Here is a 19392-nt window from a genome sequence, read left to right on the forward strand (position 1 = left end):
GGAAGGAGAAGAGAAAGGGAAGGAGAAGAGAAAGGGAAGGAGAAGAGAAAGGGAAGGAGAAGAGAAAGGGAAGGAGAAGAGAAAGGGAAGGAGAAAGAAGGTATAACAAGTAATGCTCATATTTATTATATGTAACAGAAAAATGTTGGTTAAAAAAGGTAGCAGCCCTGTATGCAACCACTTTGTGGTTTTGATAACACATCTCCTATTTTTAGGCAAACTGATAGCAAAAGCAATGTTTGCTTTGCAGCATCTGCCAAAGGTTCCCCCTTGCCAGCTGTGTGTTATGCAACATGGCAGGACCATGTCAGTCAACCACAGCACCTTCATTCCCAATCTCCTGACGGGAAAAACTTTCACAGGCACCACTCAAATCCACCCTGTTCCAATAGGAAACTATTCTTTGAGGCAGAGGAGGAACAGAAAGTAAAGATTTGAGGAAAAATGGTATCCTGAGCATTCCTTATCTCTTTCTGCTGCCAAGCTCCGGTGCATGTGGTACCCAAGGACTGGCTGGGAAATGCAAAGAGGAACAGCCAGTAATTCCAGACTTTTTTCCTGTGAGTTTGCAGCTCACACAGAGTAACCCCTTATTCTTAAGTGTGTCTCCACACTTACCACAAATAAAGCAAGTAGTTTTTAAAATTTCTTCCTTCTTCTGTTTTTCACTCCTTAAATCAGCAAAAGTGTCAATGATCACCCCAAAAATCAGGTTGAGGACAATAATGATGACCATGAAGAAGAACAAGAGATCATATATCACTCTAGCAGCAAAGAGAGGTTCCTGCAAGACAGAAACTTTAATTATTACCAACTCAAATAGGTGCCCACCTAACCCCTACCACTGCACTGCCCCACACCCCCTCCCCTCAGAGGCTCCATTGCTGATGCTCTCCAAGGGTAACTTACAACTCAAACCATTAAGTGAAACTAAAATGCAAAACCACTAAAGAAAAACCAAATTAATCAACTACCAGTGTGGGATCTCTACAGAGCTGCTCTTCCTGTGTCCAAGTTTTTGGACTGCTCTCATTTTCACAAGAGGAAAAACTCTTCTCACACACTGAAATTTGTTCTCACCCCTCCCTGAAGCCCATCCAAATTATATCCTTATATTACCTGCTGTATATCAACAGAGCATCAGTGTGGACCAAAATGTATTTTACTGGAATTTAACACCATTCACTGAATTTGCTCAGTCCCTTGTCCTCTCATCCATTCCATTTGACATATGACCTTTCCTAGGGATGCTCCCACAGAAACTCGTGCCACTGGCATCTAGCAGCTACCACAGCATTTCCATCTGCTGCCTCTCACAAGCTTCTACCTATTCCTTCAGCTCCTGAACTGCCAAAGCACAGACTGTTGGCTGCCCCATTTCTGTTCTTTTGGGCCCCGCTCTGGACAGCTCACAAGCTAAAGAATCCTGAAAATAGAATGGGCAGAAGCTTGTATGAACTGGCTGCTGTTCCACCTGATCCCACGGAGATGTAACCACGTTACAAAGACGAGCGTGGTCCCTCCTCGTCGCTGTTCCTACATGTGTTTCAAGGCAGTGTACACACATTTTCCCCAGCAGAAGATCCCAGCCCTACATGGTTATCACTCTTCCACCCCCAGCCAGTGCTAATTTACCTCTTTGGAAGGTTTCCTGAGCACATCACCTACTCCACCCCCGCTCCTGAGCCCGTGACTCAGTACAGTAACAATGCACATCAGCAGTGTCTCGCACGTATGCTCCTTGTTCTCTTCCTCCATTTCTTCAGTGAGCACTTCTGTGAGCACAGCAAGCAAAGACACGTTGCAAAGCCCAGATTAGCTCTAAATCATTCTCTCCATTCTTTGCTGGGTATGCTCTCTACCCCCTCAGACTGCCAGCCCCTGTTGCAAACCCCTGAGGTTCCCCCAGAGCATCCCAGAACGGGTGGGGTTGGAAGGGACCTCTGGAGATCATCAGTGCCACCCCCTGCCAAGGCAGGACCACCTGGAGCAGGTGACACAGGTGGGTTTGGAATGTCTCCAGAGGGGGAGACTCCTTGACCTCCCTGGGCAGCTGTTGCAGTGCTCTCCACCCTCCATGGACAGAAGTTCTTCCTCAGGTTGAGGTGGAACCTCTCGTGCTTTAGTTCATGGCCATTGCTCCTTGTCCTGTCACTGGGCACCACAGAAAAGAGTCTGGAGCCATCCTCCTGATACCCCTTGGGGACATTTATATGGGTAGATGAGATCCCCTCTAAGTCTTCTCTAGAATGAACAGGCCCTAAACAGTCTCTCCTCATTAGAGATGCTCCAGACCCCTCGTCATCTTTGTGGCCTCTGCTAGACCCTCTCCAGAGCCACCATGGGAGCAGATCTCATCCCTGCCCTCCTCTCCCCACCACTAGTTTTCTTTTGTGCTTGAACTGCTGCCTGTGACTTGGTTAAATCTCTCTTCCCATCCCTGTTCTCATGCACAGCTCAGATCACCAGATGCCTGTTTATACAGAATCCAAGCTTTTTGACAGCTCAGAGGACAAAGTGTTGCCTCTTCCACTCTCCCTTGGTGCCTGACAGATTGCACAGCCTTTGGGCTGCACTCAAAATGGCAACTTCCACTCAGAGCTTTCAAATGGCTAAAATATCACTGCTTGTGGAAACAGCATTTTGCTAGAAAAGCAACACACTTTTTTTGACCTTCTCTTCACTTGGCTGAAGGCTCCAACTTCACAGTTTCACTTGCAGAACTGCTAGAATTAAAATTCCCCAACCTCATATACTCTCCCTGTACCCATTAAAAGCCTCATGACCTTCATTTCATCACAGAAATGCTCAGGGAGCAGATCCCACCTTCCCACAGCCAGCCTTGGAAAGGCCCAAACCCCTGTGCAATCCTGAAAGAGCCAAAACCCAAGAGCAGTGGCCAAAGATGGGGCATCATGAACATCCCTGGCCACACAAGACTCTGGTACCAGGCTGATTATTTGTGATATAAAAACATCTCTGGAGCTTTCCTTCCTGCAGCCAGAGTATAGGAGATGAATAAAGCAGCTTTTCTTGTATCCAGGCTGAATTTTAGTTTCTCAAAGAGGACAGTGGAGCAAAGCAGAGCCCTCTCCTCCTGTGAGCAGGGGCTCGTGGCCATGGCTGACCTTCGATGGCCATGCAGGAGCTCCACTTCTGACAGAAACAGCTGTGCCCTGTCTGCCCCTCCCAGCCAGCACTGTAAATCTCCAACAAGGAAATAACATTTTCTAGGAAATAAAACTGAAATATTTCAATACCCAAGTAATATCTCACTTTTTTGATCTCCAAACCCCCCAAACCTATCCTGTCTACTTAATCCATTGAGTACTTCCTGATACGACATTAAAAACAGTTTCCTTAGTTTGCCAGATAGAATAATGCTGCCAATAAACCATATTTCACAGGGCATTATCCTCTGAGATCACATTTAATAGCCTAATGTTTTAAAATAATAAACTTTGCAAAGAGGCAAACTGCATCGCTTCCTTCTCCAATTGATGGAGAAAATTAAAGAGTATGGCAGTGTTTTATAAAGTCTGGTTTGCTCCTAAGTTTCTCTGGTTTAATCACTTCATGTAACAAATGTTATTTATGCTGTTGGCCTAAATTAATGATATTTCAAGTTCGTCTCATGATAGCTTTGTTTCCAAATTTATTACATAGGATTTTGTAAAGAAATTTATTTTTTTTTTTAAATTGAAGGTGTTTAACTGGAAAAAAAAGTGAAAATTCAGGGTTTGAGTTAGGAATTCCAGAGTGGACACTCACGGTCTGAAGGAATGATGGAAGAGCAGTTTTCACTGCTCCCTGCTTTGCAGACATCTGAATAGAGGAACTCGCCAGTCATGGTCTCACCTGGCTCTGTGCGATCTAAAACCAGAAAATGGGCAATCAAATGGGTGGTTTGACATCTTGACTTCTCAGATACCAAGGTACCTCTTCATATTCAGTGTGTAATTACGAGGCATTTAGAGCAGTGTATTGTCCTTGAGTTTAGAAGGGCACAGGACTTTGATTTACGCATTCAATGCTTTTAAATTCAACCATAAAAGCATTTTTATTTCACAGAATCCCACAATCACTGAGGTTGGAAAAGACCTTCAAGATCACCGAGCCCACCCTGTGCCTGATCCCCACCTTGTCCCCAGCCCAGAGCACTCAGTGCCACATCCAGTCCTTCCTTGGGCACCTCCAGGGCTGGGCACTCCAAACCTCCCTGGGCAGCCCCTGCCAGTGCCTGACCACCCTTTCCAGGAAGAAATTCCTCCTGATGTCCAACCTGACCCTCCCCTGGCACAGCTGGAGGCCGTTTCCCCTTGTCCCATCAATGCCCCAGAAACAACAGCCCATTACTTTCTCCAACATAACCCATGGAAACGAGCCACTGGCACCGACCTGGCAGCAAGGTTTCGTTAGGGAGCTTGTCCACTTCCAGGATGAAGTCATCTTTGAAGAAGAGGTACCCCACGATGGAGAACAGGTAGACCAGGATGAGGGCCAGCACGGCAGTGAGGATGATGGAGCGCCCGTTGCGGGTGACGCTCTTGATGACGTTGAGCAAAGTCTCTTCCCGGTACACCAGGTCAAAGAGCTGGGGGCAACCAACAACAGCACAGGTAGCACCAACACCACTGCTGGCACCATGTGTTGGCATTTCTTGTGCTGTGTGCACTTTGAAAAACGAGGGGTGGAGGCAGCTGTGCCTCCTCTTCATCAGCACTGCGTGGGCTCCAGGCCTGAGCAGCAGCTTGGGAAGAAGCCCCTGCCTGCTGAGGGCAGGTGTTTCTGCTTCAGTGCTAAACACACAAAGCTGCCAACACAGGCTGTTATTACCTTTTTTATAGATACCTGCCTCATCACAGTCTCAAAACAGCTCATTTCAAACTGCCATTAGTTTTAGTTTATTGAGCGTATAATTGCATAATATCTTTCCCCCAAATTCTGTATTTAAATTTCTCTGCTGACATGTCCTTAATTTTTCACTGCTCTGGGTCGGGGACAACTCACAGCAGAGCCCAGGCAGGTTGTGGCTAAGCTGGTTGACAATGACAGAACAGGTATTTGTTAAACTGAACATGAACACAGAAAATACCCATTTCAGGTACCAGAGGATGTGGCAAACACCCAACAAAGAGCCAAAAATAGCGTGTTCTGAATGGGATTTAAGGTTTGCCTCAACAATGACACATTTTCTCCACCAACACTAGATCTACTCCTTCAGTGCTTATTCTTAGCAGCATTGTGCTGTGCAGGATGAATTCCACCCCAAACAGGAGAAATCTCTGCCAGGATCCCTGTCCGTAGTGTCAGGGCTGGAGGCTGGATACAACCTAAGTTATCCAGCTGCTCAAAAAGCAGGGATGCTGCTACAGTTACTGCTAATAACACAGTAAAGCATCTTAAAGACTCTGTGTCTCTTCCTCATAGCATGGTAACTTCAAGAGTGCCTCCTGTTCCACTAAAATTTCTATTTTCCTCTTGAGAAGAACGAAAAGGTCTTTGTTTGCCGGTACAAATCACAGAATGGTTGGGCTGGAAGGGACCTCAGAGCCCATCCAGTGCCACCCCCTGCCATGGGCAAGGACACCTCCCACTAGCCCAGGTTGCTCCAAGCCCTGTCCAACCTGGCCTTGGACACTTCCAGGGATGGGGCAGCCACAGTTTCTCAGGGTAACCTGTGCCAGGGCCTCACCACTGTCACAGGGAGGAATTTCTTCAATATATCTAAGCTCAATCTCCCCTTTCTTAGTTTAAAACCATCCCCCTTGTCCTGTCAGTATGTGTTCCTGCAAAAAGTCACACACCAGGAAGAAGGAATGTGGCAGGAATCCCAGAGTCTCCCACCATAACTTCTCCCAAGGAAAACCTCCCATGTATGGCTCTTCCCAGTGCCTGCACAGCAGCTTCCCAGCAGCAAAGCAGAAAGTTTTTATGTGACATATCTGGATGTGCCAGAGATGGGACTTCACAAACACACAGACAGGAACACATTCCCAGGGCCAAGTGAACACCTACCAGGAGGCTGTAAAAGAACTCGTGCACGAAGAGCCCCAGGGCACAGATCAGCAGGTACAGCAGGTGATAGAGGAACTCCACATCCATGATCATAGCCTTGTATCCTCGAGTGAAGGTCCCACAGTTACCCACAAAACTCATCAGAAAAATGATTTTATTACAAACCTAAGGAAGAACAAACCGTAAATTAGTTACACCATGTGGCTTTTTGGGAAAAATATGCAGTTTTTCCAGGCTGGAGATAACTCCAGGATGGTACCAACAAACAGTGTTTCCCACATCAGTATAACCTGTTCCCTGTGGTGTTTTCTGCCCAGCTGAGACCAAGCCCAAACTCAAACTGCACATGTCCAGTACAAACTGGCTGCTCTCCCCAGCTTGGTGTCAAAGGGCATCAAGACTAAGACAAAGAAGAAAGTAAAAGGTTCTAAGGACTGGAGCAGGTGCTCCAGATTCCCTCAGCAACTCCCTCTGGGATAACACACCCAGAAGTCCTCCTGTGTGCCATCAACACCAAGAAACGCTGCCTTAACTTACTGGGAACCTGCTAAATGCCACAATTACCAGTAATCACCCCCATCCCCCTCACACACATCCCCGACTGGGAGGGACCTGGCACTCAGGGACGTGTTGGAAGACAAGAAATGCTACTAAAAGATGTACTGAAAGCTGGGCAGTTGGTTAATAAAAACAAGGGCTTTGAAAAGATGCATCTTTGCAGAGTTGCTGCTGACTCAGCCAGAGAAACCCCTTCAGGCTTCCTCGCCACGAGAGACCACAAGTATCTGGGTTTGGGCACTCATGAAGCTGTGGTGGCTCAGCTCACACAGGACTGCAGCAGAACTGCTGCGTGGCAGGTCCTGCTGGCACATGGGCTGGAGCCAGGCCTTGGGCACATCACCCAATTGTTTAGGTTGGAAAAGACCTCCAAGCATCAAGCCCACCCTGTGCCCCATCCCCACCTTGTTCCCCAGCCCAGAGCACTGAGTGCCATGGCCAGGCCTTCCTTGGGCACCTCCAGGGTGGGGACTCCAAACCTCCCTGGGCAGTCCCTTCCAGTGCCTGACAGCCCTTTCTAGGAAGAAATTCCTCCTGATGTCCAACCTGAGCCTCCTCTGGCACAGCCTGAGGCCGTGCCCTCTCCTCCTGTCCCTTGTTCCCTGGGAGCAGAGCCCGACCCCCCCCCCGGCTCTCCCCTCCTGTCAGGGGGTTGCAGAGCCAGAAGGTCCCCCCTGAGCCTCCTTTTCTCCAGGCTGAGCCCCCCCAGCTCTCTCAGCCACTCCTATGAGATACAATCTATCATTTAGTGAATCTCACACAACCCCATAAACTCTGCAGCTCAGTCCATGAACAGATACAAGCTTGGGTGAATAACCGTGTGCTTTAGCTCACAGACTCCCTGTTTCTGGCTGGGGTGAGAGCTGTTTCTAGACTGAGCAAAACCTTAGAGCTCTGCCTCCATCCTGGGGAACCAGCATTAAATGAACAACAGCAAAGCACTTCTGGTAGGAAGAGCCCGAAGAGGGAATTACTCCTCCCACCAGTCCCAGCACAATGTCCCAGGCTATTTTTGCCACGCGCAGGTAAGGAACCCTTACGTAAGGTGCAAGAGAACATCAACAAAGCCCACTCAGTTCTTACGTTGAATGCACCCAGAAGAAATAAAGTAGGTTGTAAACCAACTGAAAATATCAGCCGCAATATGGTGGAGGCGATGAGGGCGCGGATGCCGTGGGGCTTGGGGAGGGCGATGACGATGGCCAGGGAGATCAGCATGGCTGTCCACAGCAGCCCGGACAGGTGGGGCTCCAGGGTGCCTGGGGGGGGAAACAAACCCATTTCAACACCTCTATAACCAAACTAACCAAATACGTGCCACTTATGTCATCTTTGGTGGGGCATCCTCCAGCCTCGTGTGCAGCCATCGCTGATTCCAAACTAGCGAGTGGAACATCTGAGCCCAATGCCTGCAGCAGCTTTTAATTACAAACTTGTTACTAAGTTATTATGTAAATGATATGTATTATAGGATTCTTCATTCTTGTGTTCATCACTGGTACACCTGAATACTGAGAGACCTTTTGCAGACGTGTTCTGCAGAGGTCCTGCCTGGGCAGGTGAGGAAGGAGCCGACACTCCTCCGGGTCTGGAGCCACAGAAGAGTCTCCTGAAATCCTTTTGGTCAAACCCTCGTACTAGTTTTTGTCATCTCTTGCTATTCCTGGTTCTATTTCGACTGTCCCATGAGACTGGCTGCTTACATAACATCGAGCCCGTGTTCTAAAAATACACTTCCCTGAAAGAGCCGTAAAAAATGTTCAGCCAAAAATACCATTTACCCTGGGTTTATGCAGAATAAGACACTTCTTTCTTAAAACTGACATTATTTTTGTCTTCAAGCAACCTGTTCCTCAACAGACAGAAAGGCCAGACCCCCCAAATTTCACAGCACCCTGCAGCCCTTCTGCAAACATGTACTCAGAGAACTTATGTCTTACTGGCAGGATCCTCACTAAGGGCTTTATCCTCCCCCTCCCAAATTCAGGCAGCTTAGGAAATATTACTCTCATCTGACTACCACGAGCAGCCATTTAATTTTGTTCCAAATCACTGTAGATTAATAAAGACAGCAGAGGATAGATGGAAATTAAAACTTAATAAGCGTAAAGTTGAGCAGCTGTTTCTGCTGCCTGAAGGGAGCCTGGGATCCCGGAGCAGCGCTGCCGCCGGAGCTGTCACACAGCACAGGGTGCAGAGCCTGGCATGGACTCACCCGAGCGGGAACAGCCACAGCATGGAGAGGGGAGAGAGGAAAACGGGAGGCAGCTCGGTTAGGAATGACTTAGGAATTGCCAGGAGGGGCAGATCCTGAAGGATCCCACATGCACAAGTGTCTGAGCATCCCAGCTATTACACAGCTTGGGAATATATTTGCTCTCACGAGTTGCAGCAGTTCCCAGCAGGCCTGAAGAAATGCCTGGAGCTCATGAAGTCCTCAGGTGTTGCCTGAACACCCACCCAGGGCTGGCCTGGAACTCCAGGCTGTCCAGCAAGGACAATGTCAGGACTTCAGCAGGACCCAGGTCACTTCCAGGACAGAGCAGGGCTCAGGGCACAGGCTCCTCTCTCCTTCCCAGGGGCGGAGAGAGGCTGGGAACAGACTGGGAGCAATGTCCTTGCCCTTGGCACCTGAAACCAAGGGCTGGTCACTCACCAACTGTCTGCACCCAACCCGACACCAAAGCCTTGCTGGGAGCACGGGGGGTCATGACACGACTGCAGGCAGGAGGAACGTGCAGCCAGTAGGAAGTTCTCCCTGTCTCTGGAATTCTCACCATTCCAGTACCGAATTCCAGGCATCCAGTTTTGTTTCTGCTCCTCAAGTCAGAAGTTTTACAGCTTCTGCTACTGTCAGATGCTCATCAGCTGCTCAGTTCACCATGTCTGAGCAACTCAAGACACTGACAACTTCCCCCAAACAGTCTGTTTGGAAGAGTCTTTTTTTTTTTAACCTAAATATAAGATACACATGTATTTATTTCACTTTTTTAATTCTAACTAGTAGAGGAAGAGATTTTATCATAATGTTGCCTGACAAAGAATTTCAAAAATGTAGGGAAGGGCTCCTTCAAAATGCCAAATGATCCCCCCAAGTCTTGCAATTTGTAATCTCAACAAACTCATTTAACCAGCAGCTTTCTCGGCAGCCATGAATAAAGACCTTTTAACCTGTGATCTTTGAAAGCAGAGAGAGAAAATTCAGTTGCTCTTTGGGCTTGTTGAAACCTTCCAGGCAGAAGGGATCTGGGCATCCCCACTGCTGATGGTAGCACAGCCTGGTGGCACTGATGGTAGAAGGTAAAACTATTCTCTTCCCCCTCTCAAGAACACGGGACTTTGGTCTAAAAGATCCTTCTGACAGGCTTTATCAGGATGCAAACCCTCTCAACACAAGGAAAAAGCTCCCACCTGGACATTCCTCTTACACCAATACACACGATAGATTCACTACAATATTTGAGTATTTCTCCAGATTTCCCAATTCCTGCTGACACAACTCCAGCCCTCGACCTGCCCTGGGGTGCAGCTGCTGGGAGAGGCTGGATCTAGGGATGAGCAGCTGGATCTCATCAGGATTTACTGCGCTGGCTCCAAGAGTCACCAGTGTCACACAGACCCCCAGGCTGGATCAGAGGCAACTTCCACAGGACCTGTTACAGCGGGACTGTGAAATCCCACAGGAGCCACACGTGTTATCTCATAACTTGTGTCAGCAATGCTGGCAAGCCCTGCTGCTGCCCACTCATGGCAAGGGAGCTCAGAGCAGCAGGCTGGTCCTGAGCCAGGGGACTTGGAGGTTCCTCATTCCCTATGGGAAACCTCTGCCCTCCATGCTCCTGGGGGTGAGGAAATCCTGGAGTTGGGCTCTTTTTCCACATGCTGCATCGATTTCTAATGGCACAAGGCAGGTCACTCCACCCCTGTACACCTCCCCTGCCAACACAGGGTAATGTCACCCAGCACTCAGAGGCCTCAGAGAACCAGGAAAACTGTGTGGAAAATGTCATTAATGAACTGCAAGCTCAAGGAAAACAACAAATATAACATTTTGCCTATTTTTAGTTCAATACTTAATTGCAGAACTTTAAACCAAAGTAGAACATTCAAGTAATTAAAGGTGGATGTTTGTCTTGGATAATTTTTTCCCCTAGGAAAAAGCACGGCTCTGTATTTTCCTTACAAATGCCTCAAGAAAGAGTAACAACAGCACAATTTAAATTGAGGCAATTAAAAAAGCCAATTTCTGTTCCCCTATTCCCACTGAAGCAAACAGTGATGCACAGAGTTTGGCTCATTGTACCTTCTTTGTTCACGTATTTTTGTATGTTAAATATTGGTACCTCCTCGAATTCCTTTGAAGGGATAGAAAAATGCCACGAGCAGGTTCATGAGGACAGCCAGGTTAAAGGAAATGCTGCTCCAGAAGGACATGTTCCGAGCACACCAGTACAGGAAAGGCTGAGCTGCAAAAGAGAAAAACAATTCTTTTAAATGGAGGGTTAAAAAAAAAATCTATATAGAAAATTATCTCCACCAAAACTTCAGTTTCTTTTCAGTTTGCCCAAAAGCACAGCATCAATAGTAATAAACTTCAGAACAAGCCATGAATATTACTTGATTATTCTTCATCTTGGGGGGAACTTCAAGTTTCCTAGATGGTGTTTTAAGGTAAAGGATTCATGGTTTAGCAGTGGCCAGAGAATAAGTTCAGAAATTGCAGAGACCAAGGACTTCAGGCTTCCCCTAATAATATACTTTGTACTCAGTCATCCCAAGAATAATTAGGAGGAGGAAAATGAAGGGTGAGGTTCAGCCCCATCCCTCTGTGTTCTGCTGCTGCCAGCAGCTCACCTGCATGAGACATTGCCCTCCTAAAAATGTATTTTTTGCTGGTAACAGCCCAGGATAGCCCCAGAATGATCACAGGTTGGAGCTCTCTGACCCTCCCTCTGCCCGGGGGCAAAGGACCCAGCACATCTGCAGAGAGCTCCATGTACAGTCCAACAGCTGCACACTGAAATTCTTCATGTTACACAGACATACTTTTCAAAAAAACCTCCTGATTTGAATAATCCCTGCACATCCAAGAGGCAGAAAGCAAAAAGATTCCTTGTCTGAAGTGGTCGTGGACTGTAAGTTGACAAGGAAGGCAAGAAGCTGCCTTGCAGTAATTCCCTCTGCATCCAGGCAAAATCCCCCTGATTACTGCACAGCAAATTGTGTCCTCCTGAAATCTAGAGCAGTGGAAAAAATCTATTAAAAATGCTCTCAAAGAAGAGATAGAGCTGTTTTCCCTCCTTGGAAGAAGGCAGAGTGTTTAGGTATCAGAGAGCAAAGAAAAAGCTCACAGCAGAATTCAGAAACAAACTGAAATAAAAATCTAACAGAATATATGGATGATGCTGAAGTTGCCAATTTGTTTAGGATGGCATATATTCCCCTATTTCTTGCAGACCTCTTAGGTGATTTTAGGCAGCACTCCCACATGTGCCCTAGGAGGAGATTCCAGACCAGTCTGTGCTCTTAGACTAAAACCTGGAGTTGAGCTGATGCACAGGAGGGGAACAGCAGTGGTATCAGATGAGAGGGGCTGACTGGAGCAGGAAGTTACTCCTTATCTCTCACATTTCAGAGGGTCACTGCTGGCAAATTCTGACCACTCACCACTGCCCACTGAGGCTGAGCCTCAGATGCAACATTTGGCCCTCAGTAAAACAAGAAATCAGCTTTTAAAAAGAAAAAAAACCCAAAGCAAATGAGTTAGAAAGTTTATGGGGGACGTGGTGGTAGTGCATGAATTAAAATATCATTAAAAAGGATTTCCTAGCTGTCAATGGGAATCTCAGAGGGAAATCAGTGCTTGAAAATGCTTGCTTTCAGATATTTTATCATCACAGGGCTGGGAGTGACTTATTAACCTGTCAGTCAATTCCTTGCCCAAAGAAAGAACCAGTTCTACTTCACTGTCACTGGGAAATGCATGTTTAACCCGTTCTTAAACAGCTCCATTGCTGGAGATGCCAAAGTCCATAGAATCATTAAGGCTGGAAAAGACCTTTAAGATCATCGACTCCAACTTTGCTGCATCACCCATCCTCACCCCTCCCTGGAACACGTGGGAATTCAGCACAGGGAAGGAGAACGAGCCACTGCTCCCTTCAGCTGTGTCCTCTCCCTTTCTCCCTGCCACATTCTCATTTAAGCAAAGCCTCCACAGATTTGTTCCTTCCCACTGGATCTTAAAAAAGACGACCTGTGCTCCTTCCTCCTGCTCTCCCCTGGATCCCCTCCAGAGGGTCCATATTGCTCCAGCATTCATTGCCTGCATCACAGCATCTTGCCATCACGCAGAGGAGCAGCTCTTACAAACAATTATCGAGGTTGGTGCCACACTGGGAACCATCTGTTACCCAGCCAACGTTTCCGACCCCCAAACCCCGACCCCAGAGTTCCGCTGGCACCGCTCCCCGCGACCGTGCCGGCGACACCGACCCACCTCGCAGCTTCTTCTGCCAGTTCATCTCGTTGAAGAGGTCCTCTGATTTTAGGAAGAAGTCATTGATCTTGCTGCCCTGCTCGTCCCTCTCTGTGGTGTAGTAAATCCGCAGCTTGGACTCCTTGGTGAGGAACTCACAGATGCTGGGCACGGGGAAGACGATCTGCTCCATGGTACGGTCCGACCTGACAATCTGAACAGTAGCCCCATGAGTCCTGCCTTGCTCTTAAATGCTTGTATCTCTTGAGTTTCTGCCTTTTTTTCTCCCCTTTAAAACATGCAGAAACTTGGACAAATTTCTGTACAACAGCAGCCTGATAGAGGTTTCATTTAATTTACCTTTCAGAGCAGGTCTACATTTAGCCCCAAGGCTAATTTCTATGCCATGGTCTAATCCCAGCAGTACTGGTCTGAGCTGGGATTTCCAAGGGGCCCAGTGGATCCTGCACCAAAGCTGGGATGGATTTCAGAGCAATGTGGTTGCCCAGTTCAAGAATGTTGGTAAATTTTAGCCACAAGGAAGTATGAGGATTAACAGTTATATCTGTATTGTTTACTAGAGAGTTTTGTGAAGTCATATAAGCACAGAATGGTTTGGGTTGGATGGACCTTAAAGCCCATCCAGTGCCACCCCCTGCCATGGGCAGGGACACCTTCCACTAGCCCAGGTTGCTCCAAGCCCTGTCCAACCTGGCCTTGGACACTTCCAGGGATAGGGCAGCCACAGCTTCTCTGGGAAATCTCCCTGTTCATGAGAATTTTACTTTTACAAAGCTCTTAGATGGTACATGAGGCCAAATTGCCATCAGAATCCAGAAAGAGTGGCAAAAGCTCTGACAAACTTCATGGATTCAGCAACAGCACCGGCCAAATTGTAACAGAAGTGAAGCCACACTTGTGCTGCCAAGAGAGCTCTGCTCAGCTCCATCCCAGAGCCCACACACGACAGCTCAGGAACAGCTCCCCCCGCCGCTGCCAGAACACCAAGGGAAGAACTAAATGCAGGGATATTCTGTGTCAGGGATGGCAGTCCACACACAGGTACCAGTGCAGCCACACTGCTACGTGTGATGTCCAAGGGTTAACTGCACTGGTTCTCTCCCCAGGGGCTCATCCCACTCCCGGCAGGCTCCGGGTTCCCGTACCTCGATCTGTGCCGTGTGCTTGGCGTAGAACTCCAGAGCCTCATCCCCCTCGATCTGACCTCCCGGCTTCAGCATGTTCTGCAGCTCTTTGTTGTGACGAGCCAACTAAAATAAAGGAATGCACAGGGAGTGGGAGACACCAGATGTCTCTCTGTGATATTAAATTTCTGATTTTTGGCATAAAAAAAGAAATAGTACACAGTCAGCTGCTAGGAAAGGGCAAAGTTGACAGAAGGCTTGTTCTGTTCCAACCAGACACCCTGCAGCTCTATTTTGGGAGCAAGTCAGAATGATTCAAATATGTATTTTTTTAATATCTGTGTTGTATTCCTCTTTTCCCCACCCTCTCCTACCCTTTGCCTGGCTTGGGAATCTTTCTGAACGTTCACATTTGGTCTGTCCTTCTCCACCCACCCTAACCCAAAGGGGTGCTCATCACCCAAAGATCCAGGCAGGGACAAAGAGAAAATCTGCATCAACTGAACAGCAGATGCACAGAGAAGTGCTCCAAAAATGCTGCTGGATGCTCCAAATCCATCCTGCAGCACAGTGATGGGCTGTCTGCTCAGATGCCACAGGAACGAGAAGTCTCTAATGCAGTAATAGATGCAGCATCAATGTATTAAGTAGATTTAGATATGTTTTTCTCCCCTTTGGTTTTTTACCTTTCAAACACACATTTTCTCAACACAACGGCCCTGCTTGGCTCCAGCAGAGCGTGGCAAGGACCGAGATTTCTGCTCACACTTTAATTGATCAGTGAGGAGAATTTCTTTGGGAGTATAAAGTAACCTTTGATACAGCTGAAAAATAATACATTGCTGCTCAATGCTGCCAAGAATTAGTCACATGTCTTCAGAAACTCAGTCCAGAGCCTGCCTGCTCCCCATTATAAAAGAAAATTCCCCAAATTTTCTTGTATTATAGAATTTTTGTTTCTGATTAAGGATTGGGCTTTGCTCTGATAAGAAGGGAACGTGCAGTGAGTTTGTCCCAGAGATGAGCCATGAAAACAGTTCCAGGGAAAAGCAGACTCTGGCTATTCCCAGTTTGTGACTCATGGTGCTACAAAACCTGCAGGTGAAACTCTACCTGATGAGCCAAGATATAAATGTTGTGTCCCACGTTCCTTGGAGATGCTGCAACATCTTCCCCATTCTCTCCATCTTCAAATTCCACTTCTCCCTGCAGATAAGCCTTCTTGATCACTTCCACCTAGAAAAGGACACAGAGGCCACTGAAGAGGAGGCTCAGGCGAAGGGTGGAAGAGGGTCAAGGGGAGCAGAGCATGGACATGTCTCTCAACATCCAAGATAAACAGGCCTGACCAGCTTCAGCCCAGCTCATTGACACAAGAAACTAAGCTTTTGGTTCCCCCTGTTCTGGGCCACCCTCTCCTTGAGCTTTGTCACCTCCTGACCTCTGGTCACAGCTCCGAGCTCTGACACACATCAGCAGTGCTCCAGCTGTACTTGGCACCTCCTGGTTGTGTTTGCACCAGGTAATACATTACCCAGCCCCAAACCCTGCCACGGTCTACTGGACAGCTCTTAGGGCACAAGAAATTTTCATTTCTCTGTCCCCTGTGCAAATAACTTCCACGTGTGGATACCTGCTCTAGTGGAAGGTGTCCCTGCCCATGGCAGGGGGTGGAACAAGGTGAGCTTTAAAGTCCTTTCCAGCCCAAACCATTCTGTGATGATTCTATGATTCCAAAGTGTCAGATGATGCTCCTTCCCTGCCTTACACAGGATGCTGAATCTCTCCTCCACAGCACTTGCCTAATCACTTGTGATACCTGGGAACTGGGCTGAGCCATTCCCTGCGGATACTGTGCTCGTGCAACCAGTCCCTTGAAAGGCTTTCCAGTTGCCAGTGAGCTCCTGCAGCATCTCTGGGGTGGACATGGCCATCCCAGTGTCCCCAGTGCTGGAGCACCTGGTCTGAATGGAGTCAGGAGCTTGGGAGTGACCCAGGGACTCACCAGCTCCTTGGGCCTCATGTTGTAGAGGATCCTCTCGGCGTTCTCGCTGTCGTGCCTGCTCTCCATGATGGCCAAGAGCAGCTTCGAAGCATTGTTCTGAGGGAAAGACAACAATCACTGCCAGGAGCCAAAAAATGAGGGTACCCAGCTGGAGTGCCACCACACCCAGTGCCAAGAAGGGCTTCAGAACTTGGGTGCTACCTGGGTGAGTCACAGGAAAGTAAAATTGTCCCAGCCAGCCACCACAAGGCTCCTACAGCCTCACCTTGCCAACCTCCCTCTCCTCTAATTATTGCCCTATGCAACTTAATAGGATTTTTTACCAGTTTATTTCCAAAATCCTACTTATCGAGAGACACCAAATTAACCAAGACAAGGTTTAAGATTTCTAAAATGCTGCTGTTTCAAGCTCGTGTTACTTTGTTTTGTTTTAAGGATGCTGCAGCATCACCACAAGCTCTGAGCTCCCAAGTGGTGCAGTACAGCTTTGCTGAAGATGCTGCTGATTAAATCAAGGGGCAGGCAGGGCTGAAGTCACAGACATGCTGTGCTGCTTTTAACTGAGCTCACTCTGCAGCCTCCTCACGCCAAGAAAACACAGGGAGGAAATGGGAAACTACCACAAGGCACCAGACTACTTTAATACGAACAATTAAGATTAAAATCCATCATGCCTGACAATAAAACCCAATAAAAGTATTTAATTTTGAAGTATAATGCTAATTGAGTCTAAAAGCATTTTTTATTTACAATAATAAAAACCCCACATTACCCATAATAATGGTGTGAGTCGGCAACGGAAAACAAGGAGACATTGCAGTGTAAGGCAGGGCAATAAGTCAGAAAGGAAATATTTCTCAAGCATAGGCTGAAGCAAGAGTGCTCTGGGACTGCTGTTGCTAGAAGGGAACCTGCTCCTCTATTTTGAAACCAGCACCAGGGCTAATTATTTCAGCATTAATATGAACAGCCCTAAAGAACTGTTGATGATTTAACATCAACTGATTAAACAACAACAATAAAGTATTAGCAAACTAGTTGTAACACGAGAAATTTCACTTCCACTGTGTATGCAGAAGTTCAGCAACAACAGAAAAGTTTTCATCAGCTTTAAATTTTTAACAGGAAATTATTTTAGGATTCCTCAGCATATCTTGACTGCCTGCATCCCCCATGTGAGAACTGGTGGCTCCATGTCATCATTTAAAAGATGAAATACCTGTGACAAACAATCTTTGGGCACTGCCTCCAGCTCTTTGAAGTATATAGTTTTTTGGCACTTAGGAATATTGGGATATAATAAACACCCACATAATTCCAACAATAAAATTATGTTTCATCTTACTGTGAATGTGAATTGCACAAAACATTCACTTGCCTTCAGTTCCAACACGAGGTCCATCCTCTTCTTTCCCAGAGGGTTGATGTCATTGAGAATTAAAGCTGTGATGATGTCAATGCCGTTGGACTCGTGAGTAGCAATGCAGTTCTGGCCAAAGAAAATTCATCAGACTTCACTAATTGTCTACACCACAAACACAGCCCGGGCTGGTGACCCTGCCAGAACAGCAGAGTCCCCTCTGTCATCACCTCCAGATGGATAAACTGGACAGAAAGCTCCAGGCAGTGGAACAACAAAAGATTAAGGTATTTTCTTTCAAGCTTTTCCTCTCCTCAGCCATGGTCCTGCTGGAACCCCTCGACCTCAGGAAGCCCCACAGCTGATAAACGAGGCATTTCCATCCCAGAGTGCCAGGCTGGATGTGCAGCTACGGAAGAATCTGTTTTACTGAGATTAGGGAGAGCTTGCTTTATTTGAGGTGTGCCAATCAACACCTACTTCAGCCCTGTCTACCCAAAGAATGGGAATTTCCGGAACCTTCTGCTTACCCTTGAACCCTGCTTGTGGAATGATCTGGAACTAAAATGTTCCAACAACAGCAGCTTGTTGGCCTTGAAATCCAGAGCCCTGCTCTGTCATCGAGCTCCACACCTACATCTAAAGGGTTTTAGTCCACCTGGTTGATATAAAGGACACTCTCATGACCTGGCATGCACAGCCTCACGTGTTCTCTCACAGAGATGTGATTTCATCTGACCATTGTCACCTCCACTCTGTGTCTAGCTTTGTTCTAAACTCCTTTGGAGCACTCAAAGAAAAGGCATTTTTAAGGACTGATATACTCAAAGACTTTTTGAAAAGTCATATCCAGTCTTTATGGACAATACTGTGGTTCAAATAGCATGGACATGGAGAAAATAAGCAGAAAGTGGCATGGGTTGCCCAGAGAAGCTGTGGCTGCCCCAGCCCTGGGAGTGTCCAAGGCCAGGGCGGGGTGTGGAGCAACCTGGGATAGTGGAAAAGTGTCTCTGCCCATGGCAGAGTTTGGAACTAGATGGTCTTTAAAGTCCCTTCAACCCAAAGAATTCTGTGAGATTCTATGAAATACAAAAATTCCCCACTTTCCTTGTCTGTCAAATCTAATAGAACAGCTTAAATCCCAGCAAAGCAGAAATATCTCTACTGCTTTGAGAGGTTTGACTCCTCAGAGGAGGTCCTGAGAAAGGGAAGTTGATTATGATGGGTTTATAAAGAAAAAAAAAATCCCCCAACCTGTAGGGCAAGTCAAGTGGGCAGCATTACAAGATAACACCAGTCTGGCAGACAGAGCCAAGCCCAGCAGAGCTGGGGTTCAGGGGGGAAGGGGGATGCTTTTCCCAGTTCTGGATGTGTTACCTGGTTCTCATGGCAGGGCCCCTGGCAGTACTCAGTCAAACTCTCCAGGGTCTGGTTGATGAGGGCCACGTTCTTCTCATTGATGTACAGCCCCAGCAGCCCAAGCCCCCCAGTTGTGCTCCCACAGATACAGTCCAGGAACTGCAGTGTCTCACACACCAGGTTGTAGTTTGTCTTGTTGTTCTGGCAGCGTAGGAAGTTCTGTGGGGAGAGTGACAAAGCCATAAGGGAAGGGGGGGAAAAAAGCATCCAAACTGCTGTTTGGTTGATAGTGTTTATTAAGTTCATCCATCCCTAACTGCACTGCGTGGTGGATTGCTCTAGGTTCACTGTACAAGCAGTTTAAGCCTCTTCCAGGGCTTATTTTCAGTGTGCTGCTCTCTTGAGCAGCTTTTTGGCTTCACATTGTACAGAAGCCAAGCAGCAATAAAGTGAGTGCATCCAATAAACA

The 19392-nt window shown here is 47.3% G+C and overlaps 1 protein-coding gene across 13 annotated transcripts in view; it reads right to left on the reverse strand.

Annotated features, from left to right (window-relative positions):
- The window catches only part of ITPR1 (inositol 1,4,5-trisphosphate receptor type 1), a 163531-nt gene that overhangs the window by 17631 nt on the left and 126508 nt on the right, over nt 1-19392 (reverse strand). For all 13 annotated transcript variants that reach the window (XM_029958405.1, XM_029958404.1, XM_029958403.1 and 10 more), the window contains 13 exons: nt 18942-19142; nt 17583-17693; nt 16205-16300; nt 15313-15435; nt 14221-14325; nt 13076-13268; nt 10920-11042; nt 7660-7835; nt 6019-6183; nt 4399-4594; nt 3772-3873; nt 1636-1775; nt 619-784 (listed from right to left, as the gene is read on the reverse strand). In XM_029958405.1, the coding sequence (XP_029814265.1) occupies nt 619-784; nt 1636-1775; nt 3772-3873; nt 4399-4594; nt 6019-6183; nt 7660-7835; nt 10920-11042; nt 13076-13268; nt 14221-14325; nt 15313-15435; nt 16205-16300; nt 17583-17693; nt 18942-19142 (1897 nt within the window). The remainder of the gene's footprint in view (nt 1-618; nt 785-1635; nt 1776-3771; nt 3874-4398; nt 4595-6018; nt 6184-7659; nt 7836-10919; nt 11043-13075; nt 13269-14220; nt 14326-15312; nt 15436-16204; nt 16301-17582; nt 17694-18941; nt 19143-19392) is intronic.

This window comes from Manacus vitellinus, unplaced genomic scaffold (assembly GCF_001715985.3).
Source record: "Manacus vitellinus isolate BGI_N305 unplaced genomic scaffold, ASM171598v3 scaffold_14_pilon, whole genome shotgun sequence".
Classification (NCBI taxonomy): Eukaryota; Metazoa; Chordata; class Aves; order Passeriformes; family Pipridae; genus Manacus; species Manacus vitellinus.